General features: G+C 43.4%; 1 protein-coding gene and 1 long non-coding RNA gene across 6 annotated transcripts in view; one reads left to right on the top strand and one right to left on the bottom strand.

Moving 5' to 3' along the window:
• The window catches only part of LOC144373728 (uncharacterized), an 86,757-nt gene extending 79,685 nt beyond the window's left edge, over positions 1 to 7,072 (bottom strand). Inside the window, exons 1-2 of one of the 5 annotated variants that reach the window (XR_013433287.1) lie at positions 6,863 to 7,072; positions 4,790 to 4,912 (exon numbers count right to left, since the gene is read on the bottom strand). This is a non-coding gene — a long non-coding RNA (uncharacterized LOC144373728). Of the gene's footprint in view, positions 1 to 4,789; positions 4,913 to 6,228; positions 6,436 to 6,862 lie in introns of those variants that run through there. The other 4 variants (XR_013433290.1, XR_013433286.1, XR_013433288.1 and 1 more) reach the window with 4 other exon arrangements.
• A 5,752-nt stretch (positions 7,073 to 12,824) lies between these two features.
• LOC144373729 (obscurin-like) overlaps positions 12,825 to 22,615 on the top strand; it is a 49,801-nt gene continuing 40,010 nt past the window's right edge. The window contains 1 exon segment of the mRNA XM_078036739.1: positions 12,825 to 13,093. Coding sequence (XP_077892865.1) covers positions 12,825 to 13,093 — 269 coding nt within the window.

Raw genomic sequence — 22,615 nt, 5'->3', positions numbered from 1 at the left:
GAAGAAATCCTACACCTATAATCCAGAAAAACCATGCCATATTTTCTGGGCTTCTAAGGAGAAGACCAGCAATACTTGAGTTCTTGGTAACTGTCTTCCAAAGCTGTAAGATACTTCTCCCATGAGAGGTCAAAAGTAAAGAAAGGGTTTCCACTAATCCATACAGCATCTATAAGTGAATTAGAAAAAATGTACCTCTTCCTCTGAGTAAATGAAGCTCCATTCCAAGGCACATAGCATGATGAGTGGAGCACAGCTGGATTTCAAGACTACACAGCCCTAAGCCTGGAACCTTCATAGCAACTTCACAACTGCCAGAGGGCAGAGTCATTGGTGCCAACAAGACACAAAGTAACCGTGGCAGTGCTGCCAGGAAGATCTGAAAGTGTCTTTTTTGTATATTCCTCTGATATCCCCTGCATGCTGTGAATCAGAACTGACTTGAGAGAAGCAAGATAAAACTGTTCTAGATGAAAATATAACCTCAGGATGGGTCATAGGAGGACCCTAGTTGGGTTGCTAGGCAAGCTCTATTGGAAAGGCTGAGAGTTGCCTAGGGAAAGGCAATCAGGTGTCCAACAGTCACTAAACATAATAAAGAGAATCAGATGCTATTTTAAAAGAACAACTGCCCAGAAAACTCTAAGGATCTATGCATATGTATCTATAAGTCATTTTATGTAACTTAAATTTTGACTAAACTAACTTCATCTACAAAATGTACATCAAACATAATCATTTCTTACCATCTTTACTAACATTTCTCTATTCTAGGCCATCATCACCTTTTGGCAGAACTATTATAATAGCTTCCTGATTGGTCTTCCTCCTTCCTTCTTGCCACCTTAGAATCAAGTCCCCATTTATCTAGATTAATAAAAAACCCATCATTCCCTGCTATAAAACCCCCTTGTGAAGGATTTTTCAATAGGCTTTTCAATAGCAGAAGGAATCACAGTTGCATTTCAAGTATTTATGCCAACACTTGTCCAAGTTGGGTTAATGCCCCAAGGGGTAAACTCTGACCAACAAGAAACAAGCAATGGGACTCTTCTAAGAGGTGGTAGTTTCACATAGAAGATGTACCATGTGACAAGACAACCAGCTCAGTTTTCTTGCAAGGTTAGGGCCTACTTGGTAGCATCTTTCCTCCTTTCTTGCCTTATTTATTGTTTTCTTTCATTCTTGCTGCTCTGGGTTTGTACCACTCAATAAAACCTTACCTCCAGTTGCTTTCTGAGGACACAGGGCCCAAGCCCTACAAATCAGCTAAAATGACCTTTTCTGCAATCCTATCACACACAAAACTGCTTTACCACACTTCAGATTCTGAAGTCAGACAGATAATAGTTGCACATTCTTAGACAAAGGTATTTCACGTCTCTTAGCCTTATTTTATTTATATATAAAATATGAAGTATAATAAAGTTTACTGAAATTAATCAATGTAATATAAATGATGCCAGGTACATTATTTATATTAGTATTTCCAGTGCTTAATATGTCATCTACTACACTGTAGGTATGCCTAATGCCTACAATGTTTACAATAGTACATTTTCTCTGTATTTAAAAAATTCCAACCAAGTAGCAAAGATTGAAAGACCTGTAAGGTCTCAATACAAATAGTCAGTAATCTGTAAAAACACATTAAATCTATACATGAATGCTCTCTGAAAAATGGCCCTTTACTGCAAATAATTCACTTTACCTGGGTTTTTGCCTCTCCAACTTATCAGGAAAAACAATTAAGTCAAAAGTACAGATGTCGCCAGCTTTAGGCACAATATATTCCTGAGAGGATGCACACAAATCAAATTTCTGTAAATCAAACCATATTTCACAAGCACTAGGGGAAAAACACCCTTTAAAATGACTTCAACAAATAATGCTATAGTAAACTGTTACTGTAAAATGAAGGTTTCTTCATAGCCGGTGATTATGTTGACATATAATTTCATTAGGTTTTCATAAGAAAGGAAATACAGCAATCAGCATATGGCAACATGAGCTCCCTCCCACCCCACATGAAGTCCCATGCTTGCTCAGGACTCTACAAGCAAGAAGATCATCACCAGAACTGAACACAGCCAATGCTATGCCTGGAGTCTGTGAAACTGTTGTTATAAAGTTAAAAAAATTTATGGCAACAGTATAGATTGTCACAGGTATGATGTTACTTTGTCTGACAAAGCAAGAACAGCAAATAGAAACAAAATATTCCTATACAACCAGTGTTCAAAAGGAAGATTCCAGTTAATAAAATTATCATAAGCATTTATATTATTACAAGCTTTTGTGGATATATATATGGATATTGATAGTATTCATGCATAAAACTCACAGGATAAAAAATATGCATCAGAATCATGATAACTCTGTGGTGGCTTAACAGGTAACTCATTTTAAAGGTTTCTCTTATGTTTTCCTTTATTTTAAAAAATTTTTCAGGCATATGCATTACTGTTTTGGGTCTCACAAATGGACTTCCACAAAGGAATCATTTGTTTCTGACACTTTTGGCTTTGGCAAAAAGTTGGGAAAATCACCACATTTCACACTGCTAAAGCCCTTTCACAGAAAATATTTCTTGTATTATCTGGATTAGACTTGAAGAAAACAATATTAATATTGTTGGCAATCAGTTTTACCATCTCTAATTTTCCTGATGATCAAGCCACATTCCTACATCTCTGATTACATTGATGGTATACGGGTATTGTTCTACTTCCTATAAATGTAAAAGGTAAAAGCTGTGCCTTCAAGGGCAGTTATGCAATGCTCCTAGACAGAATTCCAAAAGTCTGCATCTCTTACAAGAAGATGCCCAATTGTCTAGGCAAATGTTGGCAACCTTGAGGAGTGTTCCTCACACTGGGAGTCTGTGCCTTTGGCAGCCACTGCAACAGACTGAATCTCAATTAGAGGCTTATCATATTGGTACGGAATGGTTTGTGCAGCCTACTAATTGGAACGCCTGCCTGTCTAGTAAATACTCCACTCTGTGGATTTTGTTTTGTTTGTGGGAGTTGTGGGTGGGGAGTTACAAAGGATTGAACTCAGGGGGACTTAACCACTTGAGCCACATCCCCAGCCCTACTTTGCATTTTATTTAGAGACAGGGTCTCACTGAGATGCTTATGCCTCACTGTTGCTGAGGCTGGCTTTGAACTCATAATCCTCCTGCCTCAGATCTCCGAAGCTGCTGGGATCACAGGCATGGGCCACCACACCCCACCACTCTGTGGGTTTAAGACCTAGGTTCTTTGCTCCTCCCCTCCCCTTTGCCAAGCATTTTTGTAAAGCCACATGTCAAGCGCCTATGAATCATAGGTTATTGTCCTTTACTCTAGAAGACACAATGACATAGGAGAAAAAAAAATAAGGGTTTCTCCAAGGAATCATGAAAAAAGACATATGAAAGTTTCCTTTCTTAAATCTAAGAAGTACACTAGGTACTGCTCACAGTCTTTACAGAGTTCTAAGTCAAATGGTTTCTGGACAGTGTTATATTGAAAAAAAAGTGATTCAATATTTAGACTTCTATTTAATGTTTTGTGCTTGATTTTTCAACTTTTGATAGAATATATTGGTACCACTCACTCAACATATGATATACAGAATCTACAACATCCAAAAAGAGATACATTAAGATACTAAGAAAGAGTTGGTCTGTTTCTAGATCAATATTACTAATCAGTAGGGAAATGCAAAGCAAAATCATAAAGGGATACCACTTCACACCCATCAGGAAGAACTATCATTTTAAAAAATGAAAATCCTAAGTGAAGACTTAAACAAATTGGAACTCTTGTGCATTGCTGATATGAACGTAAAATGATACTGTCTCTATGGAAGAGTTTGATGGTTCCTCAAAAAGTTAAAACATAGAATTACCCTATAATACACCCAAATTAACTGAAAACAGGGACTCAGATAACTTGTATGCTAATGCTCACTGCTGAATTACCATAATAAGTAAAATGTGGAAACAATCTATCAACAGATGAGTGGATAAAGAAAATAAAGTACACACATACAATGAAATGTTATGCAAACTTAAAAAGGAATAAAATTCTGACATGTTACAACTTGGTTGAAACTTAAAGACATTATATTAAATGAAATAAGCCAAATATAAATTAATAAATATTGTTATGATTCCACTTATAAGAGATATTAGGTCAGGTAAATTCATAGAATCCAAAGGTATTACAGAGGTTACCAGGGATAAGAAAATACAGGAAGTCAAAACTTAATGAGTATAGAGCTTTTGTTGGGGATGACAAAAAGGTTCTGAAAATGTGTAATGTGATGAATATTGTATACACTTATGCCAAGTTAAATGGTTAAAATGGCAAATTTTAAAAAAAAGATAACTGACTTTAAACAAAAGTAATAACAACCTAGGGCAGGCTTACAACACAAAAAAAGTAAAATGTATAACAATAGCAGCATCAAGATAGGAAGAAGAAAAGGGAAGCAAAATATTAAGTTCTTATACTTTAAGTGGCACAGCAAAATATCACTCAAGGGTAGACTGTGATAAGTTAAAGTTATAGCTTACTGCACTAAAATAAAAGACTTAAGTCTAATAAACCAACAAAAGAGATAAAATGAAGCCATAAAACATCAAGAATCAAAATATAGTCTGATCCAAGAATTTATTCCCTAGAGAAATTCCTTGATAAAATGCAATATATATTTTTTTATCATCCAGTGAAAGGTTTATTAAAACTTAATCAGAGGTACAATTAAATCAATGAAAGTAAATGGCAAAAGCACTCACTGCCCAGACTGGTGAGGTAAAACCCAGAATTGCAGCCTTAGCTCCATCGGCAACATACGGAATGATATTTTCTCCTAGAGGTGTATCTCTAAACAAGGCTCTGAGGATATTCAAAGCATGAACCTAGGACAAGAAGTTCAAAATTAGCTGTGGGTTAATAACTATGGTGATTCTAAATCTGTATATAAAATTACAAGAAGAAAGTAATAATATGCAAATGAAACAGTAGATTTAATAAAATAATAATTGATAAAAATAATTTTTAGACATTAGTAAGAACAACGTAATAAAAAAAATTTGATCCAACGAACCTATAAGGAATCCTGAATCTAACAAACACATTCTTTTCAAGGAACATTTATTCTTTAAAATGGCCTCAAACAAGGAACATTTATTTTTTAAAATGGCCTCAAATATAGGATTTCATTTTTATAACATTAAAGTAAAAGGTAAAACTAAAGTGTTAGAAATTAGGATTTTGGTTACTGTCAGGGAAACAGTGCTGATTAGAAGAGAACATGAAGGGCCCTTGGTGTCCTAGAAAAGTTCTGCTTCTTTCTTGTTACACAAATGTGATCATTTTGTGAAGCTGTAATGACTTGCACACTGTATATTATAATTAAATCTAAAAATGCATATAAAATATGACAGGGACAGCATGAGAAAGGAAGAACATAAGCCAATCTCAATTATGAACCCAGTGAGAAGCATAAATGTATATCCTTTCTAAAGAAAATTTAATAATGTATAAAAACATGTCAAAGTTGAGTTCATTCTCAGTATGCAAATATATTATATTTAAAAATCAGCATAAGTGCTGGGAATGTAGTTCAGTGGTAGAGCAATTGCCTAGCGTGTACAAGGCCCTTCAATCCCCAGCATTGAAAACTACAACAAAAAGAATAACATGTAATTCATGATATTTGAAAATTCTAGGGAAAAACAAAACGTATTTATCTCAAATGATGCAGGAAAGCACTCAACAATTGGTTTTTTTTAATCAGATAAAGGACAGATTAAAAATTTCAACAAATAACAACAACATAAAGATGCCTGCTATCTCTATTTCTAGCAAAATTGTGCTACAGGTTCCAGCAGCAAAATAAGATAAATAAAAATTTTTAAAAGACTAAGCATTAGAAAGCTAACAAACTTAGGATTACCTACTAGGGATACAATTATCTATAAAGAAAATCCTAAGAATTTATAGACAAGTCATTAGTTGTATTATAGCAGTGCAGGTAAGTTGCTAAACATAAGTACAACAATTACCAAAAAATCAATTTCATTCTCACAGAGAACAACACATAATATAAAATTTAGAAATATCATTTATAAGAAAAATATATAGAAATAAATCTCATAAAAGATTCATAAGACTTTTATGAGGAAAATATATGCATTCCTACCCACAAGGTATGAGAATTTCTGTTGCTTACCAGCACCTTGGTATTATGAGACCTTTACAGTTTTTACTTTTCTGTATGAAATGGCTCGGACTCGGGGGCCAGAGGCGGCACGACGCTGCGGGGGAGTGGGCAGCGCGGGCGGGCCAGGGGTCGGCGGGACCCGGGGACCGGGGGACTGGAGACCCGGCGCGGGAGCGCGGCTCGGGCGGGCAGGGGGCTCCGGCGCCGGGGGAGGATGCGCGGGCGGCGGGGCTCTGCCGCCGGCGCCAGGTCTGTGCGCGGAATGCCGGGAGCCGCGCTGGGGCGGGGGGAAGGGGTCGGCGGGGCGGGGCGGGGGGGGGGGGGGGGAAGGGGTCGGCGGCGGGGGGGGGGGGGAAGGGGTGGGCGGGGGGGGGAAGGGGTCGGCGGGGGGGGGAAGGGGTCGGCGGGGAGGGGGGAAGGGGTCGGCGGGGGGGGGGGGGGGAAGGGGTCCGCGGGGCGGGGGGGGGGGAAGGGGTCCGCGGGGCAGGGGGGAAGGGGTCCGCGGGGCGGGGGGGGGGGGGGGGGAAGGGGTCCGCGGGGCGGCAGGCGGCGCCCCGGGGCCGGGCGCAACGGGCGGGAAGGTGCGGCGGCCTCAGGCGCGCCGGGCCGGGTAGGGGTCGGGTCCTGGGAGGCCCCCTCCTACCTATGCCGGGCGCCACACAGACGGAGTAGAGCAGCGAGGACGAGAGGGAGAAGAAGAAGATCGCAGCGAGCAGCGAGCGGTGCGGCAGCCACAGCAGCCCCCCGCGGGCGCACATGCTGCAGCCGGGCGGCCGCTCGAGGGCCCGGCCTGCTCCTGCCGCTCCTGTGCGCCGCCGCCTGGGCCTCGGCCGCCGTCTCCGGAGCCTCGCTGGCCGCCGCCGCCGCTGCCGCCTCGCGGATCCCTGCCAACGGCCGCCTCGCGGATCCCAGCCAATGGCCGCCTCGCGGATCCCAGCCAACGGCCGCCGCAGGACGGGCCACATGAAGCGGGCGGGGCCGCGCGGCCCGGAGCCAGCGCAGCGACGGGGGCGGGGCGGGCGGTCGCACAGGGGCGGAGGGGCGGGACCAGCGCCGCCGGGCACCGTCGCAAAAGACCCGCGCGCTCGCCACCCGACCCCAGTAGCCCCCGCGGCCGCGCAGCGGCTTTAGGGAGCGTCACTAAATGACGACAGCCCCTCTCCCCGCGGGGCCACCGCCCAGGCTTGCAGGGAGCGTGTCTCAAGAGCCAGCTGGCTTGCGCTCAGGCTCCTCGAGAAGGGGGCCAAGGGGTCATCTGCAAAGTCTGACGGTCTGATAGCCCACTGCAGCAGAAGAACTGGGATTGTAATGCTTGGGGGGCTCGGCTTTCATTCATTCGTTTATTTATTCAGTCAATCAATTCATTATTTATTTATTGGATGCCAGATGCAGTTGTTGGTGCTGAGAACAAAACAGATTAAATCTCTTGTCTTATTTGAACTTATATTCATGTGGAGGAGAATAAACGCAAGTCAATCAATAATTATCTGGTACTAATAACAGATATGAGCAAAATAAAACAGGAGGATGTGTTGGCAGCAGGCTACAGTAGACAAGGAAGGTCTCCCTAAGCAGCTGACATCAGCTGAGACCAAGGGTGAGAAAGAGCCAGCCACAAGTGAGGACAGAACAGTGCCACCAGGGGGAACAGCAGGGCAAAGGCCCTGAGGTGGAGAAAGGCCACTCTGGCCCCAGGTTGAACCCAAGGCCAGCAAGTGAAGTAGGAGACCTGTAGACAGGTGCACATCCCACGGAACAGGGAACCAAAGAGGAAACTGACATTGCTATAAGGAGAAGCAAGTCACGCCCTTCCACGCAAAACTGGCCTGACTCTGAAGGCAGGCCCTTGACTACTGAGCCGTAAACTGCCTCAGTGGTCTCTCTGCACCCTGCAGCTCATTCTGTAGGCAAATTGGTGTCCTATCCCATCACTTTAGCACGGGACCATATCTAAAACAGTACCTCAAGACCAGCCTTGATCCAGAGCACCTCAGAAGGCAGTGAGCAATAGCTAGAGACCCATGGGGAGTGACAGTAGCACCCCACCATCTTCAAGAAGCTCCCAGATGAATCCAAGAGGCAAGTGTCCCCCATGTGGGAACATCTGAAACCAGAGCCCTGTCTTGGAATATGTCAGAAGCCAGGAGTGGGGAACTTTTCAGGGATTCTGTGAGAACCAAAATTAATCCTACTCTATATTCCTAAAGCAATTTGAACTTTTTCCACTGTTAACTTGACCCTTTTAAGGGGAGGCTATAGAGCCAGACTGCCGGGGTTCTTTAACTCCCAGCTCTTCCATTCTTAGCTTGTGACCTTAAGCAACTTAGTTAAACTCTCTGTACCTTAATACAATAGGAATGTCATTAGTAATGACCATATGAGATTGTTGTGAGGATTTGACGGATACATGCAATGCCTGACACATGGTAAATGCACATGGGTCTCGCCTTATCCAACAGCCCTGGGAAATGGGATGGGAGAGAAGAGGCTTTAAAAAGAGAAGCAGAGAATTTTGATTTGGATAGATGTGGGTTCAACTCTCGGCTTGGCCTAAACTTTACTGTGTGACCTTGAGAAAACCTCTTATCTCTCTGAGTTTCTGTTCATTTGTGAAATGCACCCCACCCCGTGCCACCTACCCCACAGGGATGTGATGTAGATTATGTGAGGTTACTGTGGAAAGGCCCTGAACCAAACTCTCTAAACTAATCTGATTTTGAATACTTTTTCTTTAGCCAATATAATAACCCTTTTAAACACCCATGTCTAAGAAATATTTTTAGATGCACAGAAAAGTTTTAACTTTTAAGAAGAATACAAGGGCTGGGGATGTGGCTCAAGCGGTAGCGCGCTCGCCTGGCATGCGTTCGGCCCGGGTTCGATCCTCAGCACCACATACAAACAAAGATGTTGTGTCTGCCGAAAACTAAAAAATAAATATTAAAATTCTCTGTGTGTGTGTGTGTGTGTGTGTCTCTCTCTCTTTAAAAAAAAAAGAAAGAAAAAAAAAGAACAATACAACACATTTGTACACTCTCCACCTGAATTCAACAATTGTTATCCTTGCTGGCTGCGATGGCACATGCCTATAATCCCAGCAAGTCTGGAGGCTGAGACAGGAGGATCACAAATTTGAGGCCAACCTAGGCAATTTAGCAAGACCCTGTCTCAAAATTTAAAAATAAATAAATAAAAAGGATAAAGCTTGGTGGTACAGTGCCTGCCCCTGGGTTCAATTTCCAGTGGGGGAAGGGGGGCAGCAAGAACAAGTAAATTAGCAATCGTATCATATCCTTATAATTTCTGGCCTATTCTGGAGGCCTTGACAAGGAGGCCTTGCTACATCCAGACTAAATACTGATGTCCAACCTCTGTTACATCTCTCCCTCTTTTTCTTCCTGTTTGGCAGTACTGGGGACTGATCCAGGAGCTGAACTGTATCCCTAGCTCTTTTTATCTTATTTTATTTTATTTTGAGCCAGGGTCTGACTGGCCTCAAACTTGCAATCCTCCTGCCTCTGTCTCCTGAGTAGCTAGAATTACAGGTTACTTTTTTTTTTAATGGAAGAAGGGAGAAAAAAGATATTGGGGTCCCTGTCTCAATTCCCCCCATCATGCTCCTTTTTCATCTCCAAGTTAAGTTTCCAGCTCACCTGGGTATTCGTTTTTCATTCATTCCTTCCCTGGACTGCTCAATCCCTCCGTCAAACAGACTTGAATTCTGCTTCCTGCTCGAGTGTTACCTCTCCCAAGACTTTCCTCCAAGGGAGCTTCCCTGTCCCCAGCCTCTCTGTCCATCCCATCAGTTCAAACTCCAGGAGCAGCAGCAGATAAAGAGCACAAGCATGCATATAACTGCAGCCATCAAGGGCTCCCAGTGCCAAGAACTCCTGAAGGCTGAGCAGTGGTTTACCCTGAGATTCACCCTGGTAGCCTAAAGCTGAGCTATGGCTAATCGGTCACTCTCAGGAGAAATGAGACTCAGAGCAGAAGGGACACTTATCACTTCCTGTCAGCAGCTATAAAAGTCAGTGGGTCCTATGCCATTCTTTTCTCTCTACCAAATAACCATCATGTTCTACAGAGCAGCTGAGTTCTAGAATGAAAAGGAATCCTCCAACTGCCTTGGACTAGCAATGAACTCATAGCATGAACAAGAAAGAAAACATTGTTTTAAGCTTTAGATATCAGGGCTGTTTGTTACTGCAGCATAACCTGGCCTATCCTAACTGAATATAAATATACTCTTCTGCAACTTGCTTTCTCTTGACATCATTTCTGTAACATGTATCCATAATGATACATGAAAATTGAGTTTATTTATTTCTACTTCTATATAATATTTTATCATATAACTAGGTCACACTTTTTTAAAAATCATTTTTCTGATGAGGTCTATTTAAGTCATTTACAATTTTTTGCTTAGTTTTCTTTTTTTTTTAAAGAGAGAGAATTTTTTTAATATTTATTTTTTAGTTTTCGGCGGACACAACATCTTTGTTTGTATATGGTGCTGAGGATCGAACTCGGGCCGCACGCATACCAGGCAAGCGCACTACCGCTTGATCCACATTCCCAGCCCTGTTCTTAGTTTTCTATAGCTCTGTAGCCAAGTTCTTTTGTAAAAGGCAGATAGTAAATGTTGTTGGTTTTAACAAGCTGTACAATCCCTGGCACAACTACTTAAATCTGCTATTGTAGCATAAAAGCCACCATAGACAGTAAATGAACAAATGTGCATGACTGTTCTGATAAAATTTTATTTACAAAGACAAGTGGTGGGCCAGATTTGCCCAGAGGTGATTGTTTGCTGAGCCTCACTTTAGAGGATGAGCCTTTATTTCATGAAAGTATTTACAATAGGTTATTGTACTTAGTAAATATCGATTTTCTGTTTTGTCTTTAAAATTATTTTTATAAACTACCACCCTTCAGTTTATTTGATCTATTTCTCTTACCAGATTAAGCTTCTTCAAATATAATTTGTTTGTTTTGTTTTTGGTGCTGGGGATCGAACCCAAGGCCTTGTGCATGCAAGGCTAGCACTCTACCAATGGAGCTAGCCAGCCCCAAGCTTCTTCAAATATAATTTGCATCACATCATTCTTCTACCTCAAAACATTGGTGGCTCTTTATAGTCTGTAGAACTATTCCTAACCTTCATTTGGTCTTTAAGACCCTCCATGATCTGGCCACGCACTTTGTATCCTCTGCTTCTCTCCAACATGTAATAGAGCACAGCCATGGCCCATGTCTGCTCTCTTCTTCCAGCCCTCCTGAGGACTTCAAGATTTTATACTGAAGAATGTCCTTAAGTATCAGCCTGTGATTCTACACCACCAGGAGACCAGTCAGCATTTCGGGAGTCTCTCCATGGTTGGGGACTCAGTCAGCATTTCAGGAGTTCCTACAGGGTTGGGGGCTCAGTCAGGGTTCCCGGAGCACATATGTGGCAGAGAGCTCAATCAGCCTCCCATAATTCCACACAGAAGGGGTTTCTGCTAACATTCCAAGTCCACACAGATGAGGAAGCTCTGCAGATGTTCCATCATGATTAGGAAAGCGGTTCTGTGGATGTTCCATGATTTCCTACCCAGGGAGGCGGTCTGCAAACAGAACAAAACTCAAGGCACAAGAAGGGGCTCTGCAAACATCCCATGATTAACTGTTCTTCAAAATTCTATATACAAGAAGAAGTTGTTCTATGACCCCAAAATTCTATCCTCAGGAAGTACTCAGGAGTGTTTCGTGATTTCATAACGAGGAGGCTTTATTGTATTTCATACTTCTACAGACAGAGACCGGCTGTGGAGACCTTTTGTCAAAGCAGATTCCACACTGGCGATCCTAAGACAGGAGAGAACTCCTCACAATGAACAACTCTGCCAAGAGGAAGGTGTTCATTTGCTCGACTCTTTTAGATCTGGGATCCCATGGTATGAACCTGGGGGACTCTGTGTGCATTCAGGATGTGAGAGATAGGAGGCCATTCTCTAAATATGCCCCTCACCAGAGGAGGAGGCTAGCCAACAGGCCACGGCTGTACTCACAATCTGAAAGTCTGCAAATATCCTGTGGTTTTATCCGTACGTAGAAGGGGGTTCAGACCCCATTCCAAGATCTTACACAGATGAAGGGGTCCAGCAAGATTCCTTGATTCTGCCAAGGGGAGAAAGAATCTCTGCAATATCCACTTACTCTGTATAAAGGGTTTTGGAAGCAGCCCATGATTTTAAACCCAGGAAGGTGCTTGGGGAATCCTTGGCGTTTCTGTGGCTATCAGGATCTTGGTCAGTCTGGTCTGATGAACGTTGGTGGCTGGACCATTTCACCATCAGACTCCATAAGTCAGAGCCTGACTGTGTGAACATTTCAAGGACACATAAAGATATGGGAGACCTGGAGACCAAGACTGACTCAAAGAAAAAAAAAAAAAACCAAACACTATAAAATTGAAACTAACCAATGTTTAATTAAAATGTCTACAAAATGTAGTATCAATCAACTGCCTCTGGATTCAGATGATTGTATCTAATTGCACCTATTGACAACGTGAAGAGGCAATTTTCTTAGGCTTAATAGGATGTGGTAGGGACTTAAAAGTAATGCGAGGGGCCCAGGAAGATCCTGAAATGTCAGTAGAGGTGGAAGCTGCGGGCAAGTTTCCATGGGAAGTTCCCATTTTGAAGCCACCCATGGCCCCTTCTCCAACCCAGTCCCTGAGAGCTGACAACCCAAAGCCAAGCCCAGTTCATTCACCACCGAGTGACTCTCAGGAGATGGACCGAGCTCCAGATAGCACCCAGCTTCGAGGAAAGGCCATCCCTGTGGCCACAGTGGAAGCCGATTGGCCAAGGACAGTATGCTGTGGCAGGTGTCTGAAGGAATCAGATATTGTCACGGTCTCAGGAAGGAGCAACAGCTGTTTCAGCTTCTCTTTCCCTTTCCCCACAAGTGTCCCACGAGTCCCAGGGGAGGGCTCTGAGCCAGCCAGAGCATTGAAATGGGGCCAGAGCGGGGAATTATGGCCCAACTAAGCCCCAGGGTCACAAGCGGGAATGAAGGCTGTTGATCAAAGGCAGGGAAAGAGAATCGAGTCCAGGGTCTTAACATCCCAGAACCCAGCCACCATCCATCAAACCCACATGACAGCGAATACAATTCTGGCCTTAGCTCGAGGTCTGTAGAGAAGAAAGCTTTTCATCTAACCATCTGAGGCTCCTCACTGGACGCTTTAAACTAGACCAGTCAAGATGAACTAACAAGAAGCAGGAACACAAGTTCATTAACGTGGGCATCCATCACGTGTACGCAGGAGCTCCCAGTGCTGTTGACCTCAGGGGTGAGTGGAACTTGGGCTTCAGTGACAACATGTACTAAACATAGAACAAAGGGCTTGGGGGCTACTGGGGGGGGTGAGGGGAGGCAATTTACAGGAAAGTGACTAAATTTCCTCTATCGATGTAAATTTCCTCTACAAAAGGAAAACGTGGTTACTATTTTTAAGCTTTTATGATGGTTCTCAGTGACCTTTAACTCAGAATATCCATATGCCAAAGAAGTACATTTCAAGTGGCGTATTCTGGTACCCCCCAGGCCTGAGGATGGAAAGAGGCGATCACTGTTGCTTCTCAAGTTTTTAAACCATGCGCCCTTTTATGGAATATAAGAGCATCTTACAGATTCCTCTGGCATCATTAATGCGATTTTATTGTCTAGCCAGGGTTATGCTAAATTGCCCAGGAGGGTCTTGAACTTACCTCCTGCCTGGGCCTCCCAAGTAGCTGGGATTATAGGCACACACACCACCAAGCCCACCACATTATACTTTTAAAAATTTTGTCTTCAAAAGCTCTGAGATGATTTAAGGAAGGCAAATCCAGAATATCTTTAAATTAACTGAGACAGAAAGAAATGTGTTTGTTTTTGTTTGTTCGTGGTGCTGGAGCTAAGCAAGTGCTATACCCCTGAGCTGTACCCCACTCCAAGAAAGGAATTTCTTAAACCAGGCACAAAGAACATAAACTATGAGGGGAAGAATAGTACACTTGCCTACATCAGAGTTCAATATTCCAGCCAGGTGAGGTGGCACAAGTCTGTAACAGCTACTCAGGAGGCTGAGGCAGGAGAATCGCAAGTTCAAGGCCAGCCTGGGTAATTTAGGGAGACTCTGTCCCAAAATAAAAAATATAAAAAGAGCTGGGATGTAGTTCAGTGGTAAAGCACTCATAGATTCAATCTCCAGTTCCTACCCCTTCCAGAGAGAGAGAGAGAGAGAGAGAGAGAGAGAGAGAGAGAGAGAGAGAGAGATGAAGAGAAAGCATCGGTCCAATCACAAATAATAAAGGATTTCAAAAGGCATTTTGTTGAGACTAGGAAACCCAAAGGGCTCATCATCGTATAAAAAGTTGCTACCACTCAGAAGTATTCAGAGAAATGTGCTTAAAAACATAATGAGATACCAGCTCACATCTAGAGATTGACAGAAACTCTGCTTCTAGAAATGTGCTCCAAAGAAACTCTGGCCAAGTGAGCAGAGAAGAGCCATAGAGGGCTGCCCCCCCTCCCCACCCCACCCCACCCCCACCCCCACCCCCCCTTCCCCGCACAGGGTTGAGCTTGGCAGTAAAAACTGCAGGCAGCTGAAATCCCATCCCTGGGGAATGGTGAATGAAATATGGGTTGGTCACTTGGTGGCACACCACGCAGCAGTTACAATGAATGAATTAGAACTTCCTGTGTGTCGGTAATTGATATTTATAATGTTATGAGAAAAGAGGGGGCTCAAAACGAGACATGAGATGCACAGCAGGGTGACATTGGCTGGACTGGCACACACCAACAATGGAACCATCAATATTAGAGAAAAAAATGAAAGAAGGCCCAGCCCTAGCCTTTCCTGGCTTGCCTGCCTGCACCTCTTCCACACCTTGTTCACACAGCGATGCTGTGCACAAAGGAAAGCAGGGCCCGGGTTGGGAGGCAGTTCAGGGGTAGAGCTCATGCTTACCATGCCAGGGCTGCCGCAACCCCAGCAGGACACCAGAAACTAAAGTAAAAAGTATCAAAAAATTAGAACCTTCCTGCCCTGCTGGGGGGAAATGTAACAACATCATGGAGCTACTTTGGAAAATAAACTAGTGCTTGTCAAACAGTTAAAATCAGCTACCCTGACTGCCATTCTGCTCCTAGGTGTAGACCCAAGAGAAATGGAAACTCACGTCCACAGAAAAACCATACATGAGAGTTGAGAGTAGCATTGGATATCACAGCCAAAAAGTGGAAGCAAGTCAAATATCTATTGACTTCAGGCACCGTGGCCGAGGCCTGTGATCCCAGCGACTCAGGAGGCTGAGGCAGGAGGATTGAAAGTTCAAAGCCAGCCTCAGCAAAATGCAAGGTGCTAAGCAACTCAGTGAGACCCTGTCTCTAAATAAAATACAAAATAGGGCTGGGGGTGTGGCTCAGTGGTCCAGTGCCCCTGAGTTCAACCCCTAGTACCAAAAAACAAAACAAAAACATAAAACATAAAACCAAATATCCATTGACTGATGAACAGATAAATGTGTTATGTCAGTGTAAAGGAATAATATTCAGCCAAAAAGAAAAAGAAAGAAAGAAAAAAAGAAGAAGAAAAAGAAAGAAAGAAAGAAAAGAAAGAAAGAAAGAAAGAAAGAAAGAAAGAAAGAAAGAAAGAAAGAAAGAAAGAAAGAAAGAAAGAAAGAAAGAAAGAACTGACACATGCTACTATGGGAATGATCTTGGAAGCTTTATGCTGGGTGAAAGAAGACACAGATTGTGTGAGTCCATTTAAGGCAATGTACAGAATCTGCAAATCTATAGATAGTAGTCGTCTAGGGATGGGGGATGCAGGGAGGTGGGGGGGGCTGCTAACGGGTGTGTGGTTTCTTGGGGGGTGATGCAAATGTTCTAAACTTGATTGTTCTAAACTTGATGGTGGTTGCACAACTCTGTGAATTCACTAAAAAGCATTGAATCCTATGTTTATTTATTTTTTAATTGTACATTTTAAATGAATTCATTGTATGCTATGGGTAATGTTTCTCAATAACATTTATATATATATATATATGTGTGTGTGTGTGTGTGTGTGTGTGTATAGATAGAGAAAAAGAGAGAGAGTTTGTGTGTGTTAAATCCAGTTTAAATAAATCAACTTCCACACTTATGTTTTAGTTGTTGATGGATCTTTATTTTATTTGCTTATTTATGTGTGGTGCTATGAACCGAACCCAGTGCCTCACACGTATAAGGCAAGTGCGCTATTGCTGAGCTTCAACTCCTGCCCCATCCCACACTTATTTTTTATTGAACTGACTCCCATCTCTACAAGTCTCTCATGACACACACACACACACACACACACACACACACACACACACACACACACACAGCTAACCACTATTGTTCATTTCTCTTTTTTTAATTTCTTTTTAGTTGTTGGTGGACACAATATCTTTATTCCATTTTTTTAATGTGGTGCTAAGTTTCGAACCCAATGCTCACATGTGCTAAGTGAGCACTCTACCACTGAGCCACAGCCCCACCCCACTATTGTTCATTTCTTGTGGATTTTTCCAGATTTTTCATGCATATAAAAGTAAATATAAGAGCTGGGGCTGGGGCTCAGCAGTAGAGCTCTCACCTAGCACGTGTGAGGCCCTGGGCTCCATCCTCAGCACCACATAAAAATAAATAAATAAAATAAAGGTATTGTGTCCAACTACAACTAAAAAATGAATATTTTTTTAAAAAGTAAATATAAATATAGATTCTCCTCTCTCACCCTGGTACACAAGAAGCATCATCTTGCTTTGCCCTTCCTATAATGTGCCAGTGCATTTACACTTTCCTGATTCCTCTTATAGCCATGTAGCATTCAATTTTATGGATAAACTGTAATTTGTTTAACTAGTCTTGGGATAGACATTTGGGTTGTTCCTAACTCTGTTCTGGTGCTGGGGATAGAACTGGTGGCCTAGTGCTCTACAGCAGAGCTATACCCCCAGCCTCTACTCCACCCCCAGCTTCTAACCTACCCCCAGCCTCTAACCCACCCCAAGCCTCTACCCCACCTCTTTTTACCTTAACAATGTTACAAAGCATAGCTGTTCTATGCTTTGTAGCATATCCTGCAGGATAAATGACCAGAAATGGACTTTCTGAATCAACAGGTGCATCTCCGTAGTGGTGATTGACACTGCCAGATGGTGCCACACTGGCCCTACCATGCACGTCCCCAGCAGCAAAGTGCGTGGTGCCTGATTTCACCAGCCTCGCTGAGGGAGGCAGCGTCTCTGTAGTTTAGTTTGCATTTCGTTTTCTGTGAGCATTCTTTCGACATGTTCAGGAGCCATGTGTATTTTTCTGGTCATTCTCTCTGTCGCTTCCCCACTGGATGCACACTTTTCTTTCTATTTCTGAAAAGAAGATGCTTTCTACTAGGAGAACTCAGCCTTTTGTAGTGAGCGGATGGTGCTTCTCCGTCCCTGTACTTGGGTTTCTTGGCCTGCTTAGCTCCTCTTTCCTGTTCCCTGTGTGGCTCAAGCGGTAGCGAGCTCACCTGGCATGCGTGCGGCCCGGGTTCAATCCTCAGCACCACATACAAACAACGATGTTGTGTCCACCGAGAACTAAGAAATAAATATTAAAAAAAAAAGAATTCCCTTCCTCAGGACTAGCACAGTCCTCTCCTGTGGAGTGTGACTGAGGCTGCTGGGATGGGTGAGTGGACCAGCTGCCAGGGTGAAGGTGTGGAGGGACTGCAGGGGCCTCCCATCTGAGCAGGGCTGAGAGCTGGAGCCACCAGGAAGCCACCTGGATACCTGTAGGAAATAATAATAAGTAATAACGACCCACTAAGTTGCTGAGGCTGGCTAAAAACTTGCCTCTTGCCTCAGCCTCCCAAGTAGCTTGGATCACAGGTGTGCACCACCCCACACACTTTAAATGCATGCCCTCAGTCCCCATGGTGATAGGAGATAGGTATATACTATCTTCCTTTGCAGGATATTGATTGAGCAGATTAGCAATAATGGATCTCTTCCTTCATTTACTCATGCAGTCATTCCCTCACACGGTGAACAGTGAATGATGACTGAATGCCAGTGGTGCTAAGCGCCAGGTGCATTATATATTGAAACAAAAATAGGCCTGCCTTCATGAAGGTTGCAGTCAAGTGTTAGAGATCCTGACGGACAAGTGGTCATTAATTAGGCAAAGAGAGGGAGGGAAAAGCATTCCCGGTAGAGGGAACATCATATGCGAAGGCCCAGTGAGAGGAGGGGGCGTGGGAGTGGGAGCAACAGGAGCAGACTGATTGATGGATTGCCAGGAGGCAGAGAGCCCAACAGTTCAGACCTACCAAGTCTCCGACTGTGTTGGTCAGCTTTCTGTCACTGCAACAAATAACTGGGATGACTGGCTTATAAAGGGAAAAGGTTTGTTTTGGTCACAGTTTTGGAGATTCAGTTCATGATCAGTGGGCTCAGCTGTTGAGGCGGCGCATCATGATGGAGGCCGATGCTGGAGCAGAACCCTCACCTCAGGGCTAGGAAGTGAAAAACAGGAGAAGAGGGCAGAGCTGGGCCCGCAGTCCCCTTCAAGGGCATGCCCAGGGACCAGAGGCCTCCCGCGAGGCTCGAGCTCACAAAGTTTCAGTCACCCACACCTTCACCACGCCAGGGACCAGGACTTTAACACCTAGGCCTTGGGGAGACGTTCCAGTCTGAAGGACAGCGCTGACACTTCCAGCCATCCTGCAAGACAGCTGCTGCAGAGGAGCAAACCCAAACACAGAGGGGTAAATAACCTCCCCAAAGACACACAGCACTACCATCAGTGACGTGACAATGGAGCTGGGGTAGGACCCAGACCTCTCTGGAGTCCTAAGCAGCTCTCATCCTTAAGTGAAAGTGAGAAACTAATGTGACTCCTTTTTTGAAAATAAATAACAGCAGCTTGTACCCAAGGCCTGTCCTGAGGAAGGGGGGGCATGATCCTTGTCCTTGGAAAAATCCATAGGGCTTTTCTAGGCAGATAGCCACCCTGCTGAGTTGTTTGCAGGAGAGATCTGCAGTGCCAGATGTCCCTGACTCAGGTTAGGTGAGGACCCATAGCAACCTCTTAGCAATCACCAAACAGCATGAGACAGGGAAATACCTGGGATGCCAGATGACCCCCCAGTAGTTTATGGTGGTTGATAACATGTTGGGAAACCATGTAGTTTAGCACGTACTCCCCTCGTGGCCTAAACCCACCAGTTCAAAGGAAACCCCTTCTTGTACTAACCAATCACCCCACCCAACTTGTTCCCGCCAGTGAATGTGCTAATCAATGTTAAGAGTTGTTTGATTTTCCCGCAGTTTGGAATGATTTGCTGTATGTTGTTGTTATGCATAGAGTATCCCCCCAAAACCTATAAAATCTCACTGAACAAAGGACTGGGACTCACTCCCTAGGACTGCTGTGTCAGGAATGGTTGTGAGTCCAGGCTCAAGCTTGCAATAAAGACTCTTGTGTGACTGCATCGGATTCAGCTCCTGGAGGTCTAATGGGGTCCCACGAATCTGGTATTACAAAAGAAAGCAGATGTGGGGCAGATGTGTCGTCTGGGGACCACCCAGGACTATTACTTTTTTCTTTTTTTGTACTGGGGATTGAACTTCTGGACATTTACCCTCTGAGCCACATCCCAGCCCTATTTTGTATTTTATTTAGAGACAGGATCTCACTGAGTTGCTTAGCACTTCACTGTTGCTGAGGTTAGCTTTGAACTTGTGATCCTCCTGCCTCAGGCTCCCAAGCGGCTGGGATTACAGGTGTGCGCCACTATGCACGGCCCCCATTCAGGACTTGCAGCTTTAACCACATAGGAGTTTCCATAGTGGAGGGAATGAAGAGTGCACAGTTTTCTTGGCCAAGGGAATCTTAGTGATGCTCAGTCAAAAGAGATGCCATGGGGGATGGGATCGTGGCTCAGTGGTAGAGCGCTTGCCTTGCATGTGTGAGGCCCTGGGTTCGATCCTCAGTAACACACACAAATAAATACAATAAAGGTCTATCAACAACTAAAAAATATTGAGAGAGAGAGAGAGAGAGAGAGAGAGAGAGAGAGAGAGAGAGAGCTGCCACGGTGAGACACAGAGGAATCACCCAGCAGAGGCAGAGGACAGGACTGACCCTGGGGGCCTCCTTCCAGCCAGGCCAGCTTCAGGTCAGATGGCTCTGCTGCTTCTTTATTCAAGCAGAATAAAAATTCCTAGAAAAAGTAAGTCTCCCAACTGTCCCTCCGTCCCCCATCCTCCTGCCATCTCTCTGCCCCAGAGGCCAGGCTGTTGACTAGTCTCAGGCGTATTTAGATAGATAGACAGATAGACAGATGTGTAGAGCTGGACACGATGGCACACACCTTGTAAACCCAACTACTCAGGAGGCTGAGGCAACTTCGAGGCCAGCCTGAGCAACACAGGGAGAACCCATTTCAAAATAAAAATTTTAAAAAGGGTTGGGGAAGACCCAGAGACAAACCCACATAATTACATTTATATTAGATAAAGGCACCAAAAACATGCATTGGAGAAAAGATAGCATCTTCAATAAATGGTGCTGGGAAAACTGGAAATCCATATGCAACAAAATGAGATTAAATCCCTATCTCTCACCATGCACAAAACTCAAAGTGGATCAAGGACCTAGGAATTAAACCAGAGACTTAAAAGTAGGCCCAATCATCAACATAAGACTCATATAGCACAAAAATTACAATCAAGACTCAATAAATGGGATGAATTCAAACTAAAATGCTTTCTTCTCTGCAAAAGAAACAATCAGTGAGGTGAATAGGGAGCCTACAGAATGGGAGCAAATTTTCACCACACACACATCAGATAGAGCACTAACCTCTAGGATATATAAAGAACTCAAAAATCTTACCACCAAAAAAACAAATAACCCAATCAATGGGCCAAGGAATTGAACAGATACTTCTCAGAAGGTGATATACAATCAGTCAACAAATACATGAAAAAGTGTTCAACATCTCTAGCAATTAGAGAAATGCAAATCAAAACTACTTTAAGATTTTATCTCATTCCAGTCAGAATGGCAGCTATTAAGAACACAAACAACAATAAGTGTTGGTGAGGATGTGAGAAAAGGCACACTCACACATTGCTGGTGGGACTGCAAATTGGTGCAGCCAATATGGAAAGCAGTGTGGAGAATCCTTGGAAAACTGGGAATGGAACCATCATGTGACTCAGCTATCCCACTCCTAGGTCTATACCCAAAGGACTTAAAAACAGCATGCTACAAGGACACAGCCACATCCATGTTTATAGCAGCACAATTCACAATAGCTACACTGTGGAACCAACCTAGATGCTCTTTTGAGGTGAATGGATAAAGAAAATGTGGTAAGTATTCACAATGGAATATTACTCTGCATTAAAAGAGATTAAAATCATGGCATTTTCAAGTAAATGCATGGAGTTGAATATAATGCTGCATTAAGTAAGCCAATCCCCCCCCCCAAAAAACAGATGCTGAATGTTTACTCTGATATAAGCAGGCTGATTCATAATGGGGTTGGAATGGGGAGCATGGGTAGATTAGATGAACTCTAGATAGGGCAAAGGGGAGAGAGGGAAAAGAAGGGATTATGGGGGTGGAAAGACAGTGGAATGAGGTGGACATCAATACTCTAAGTACATGCATGAAGACACGAATGGTGTGACTCTACATTGTGTACAACCAGAAATATGAAAAATTGTGTTATATGAGTGTAATATGAATTGTAATGCATCTTGCTATCATATGTAACAAATTAGAATAAAATTTTCAAAAAGGGTTGGGGATGTATCTCCATGGTAAAGCACCCCTGGGTTCAATCCCCAGTACTGTTAAAAAAAAAAGAGAGGCATCTACATGTATATGTGTGTGTAACATGCACGCGCGTGCACACACACACACACACACACACATATGCATATACTGCATTTGTTGGGAAGCTTTTGGCTACAAGTACAAAAACAACCTACAAATGTGTGATGGACTTCTCAGCAAGAGAGGAGATAATAGATGCCTGGATTGCCTGTCCAGAAGCTGTCTAATAGGAACCTCAATTTTTTTATTTGAACTTTTGCTTTCTGATTCCCCCAAACTGATTTTTTTTTTATTTTCTAAACAACTGGTTGCTTAAGCCAAAAAAAAAAGAAAGAAAGAAAGAAAGAAAAACCACATTCAAATCACTTTGGATTTCTCTCTTTCGCTCACTTTTCACATCCGATCACTCAGCCGGCCCAGCTTTCCTGCAAATGTGGAAGTAGATCAACCCTAAAGAAACGAAGCTTACAAGCTTACGCCAGGACTTCAA

This window comes from Ictidomys tridecemlineatus, unplaced genomic scaffold, assembly GCF_052094955.1.
Source record: "Ictidomys tridecemlineatus isolate mIctTri1 unplaced genomic scaffold, mIctTri1.hap1 Scaffold_462, whole genome shotgun sequence".
Taxonomy (NCBI): Eukaryota; Metazoa; Chordata; class Mammalia; order Rodentia; family Sciuridae; genus Ictidomys; species Ictidomys tridecemlineatus.
This window is presented reverse-complemented; position numbering and strand designations above follow the sequence as displayed.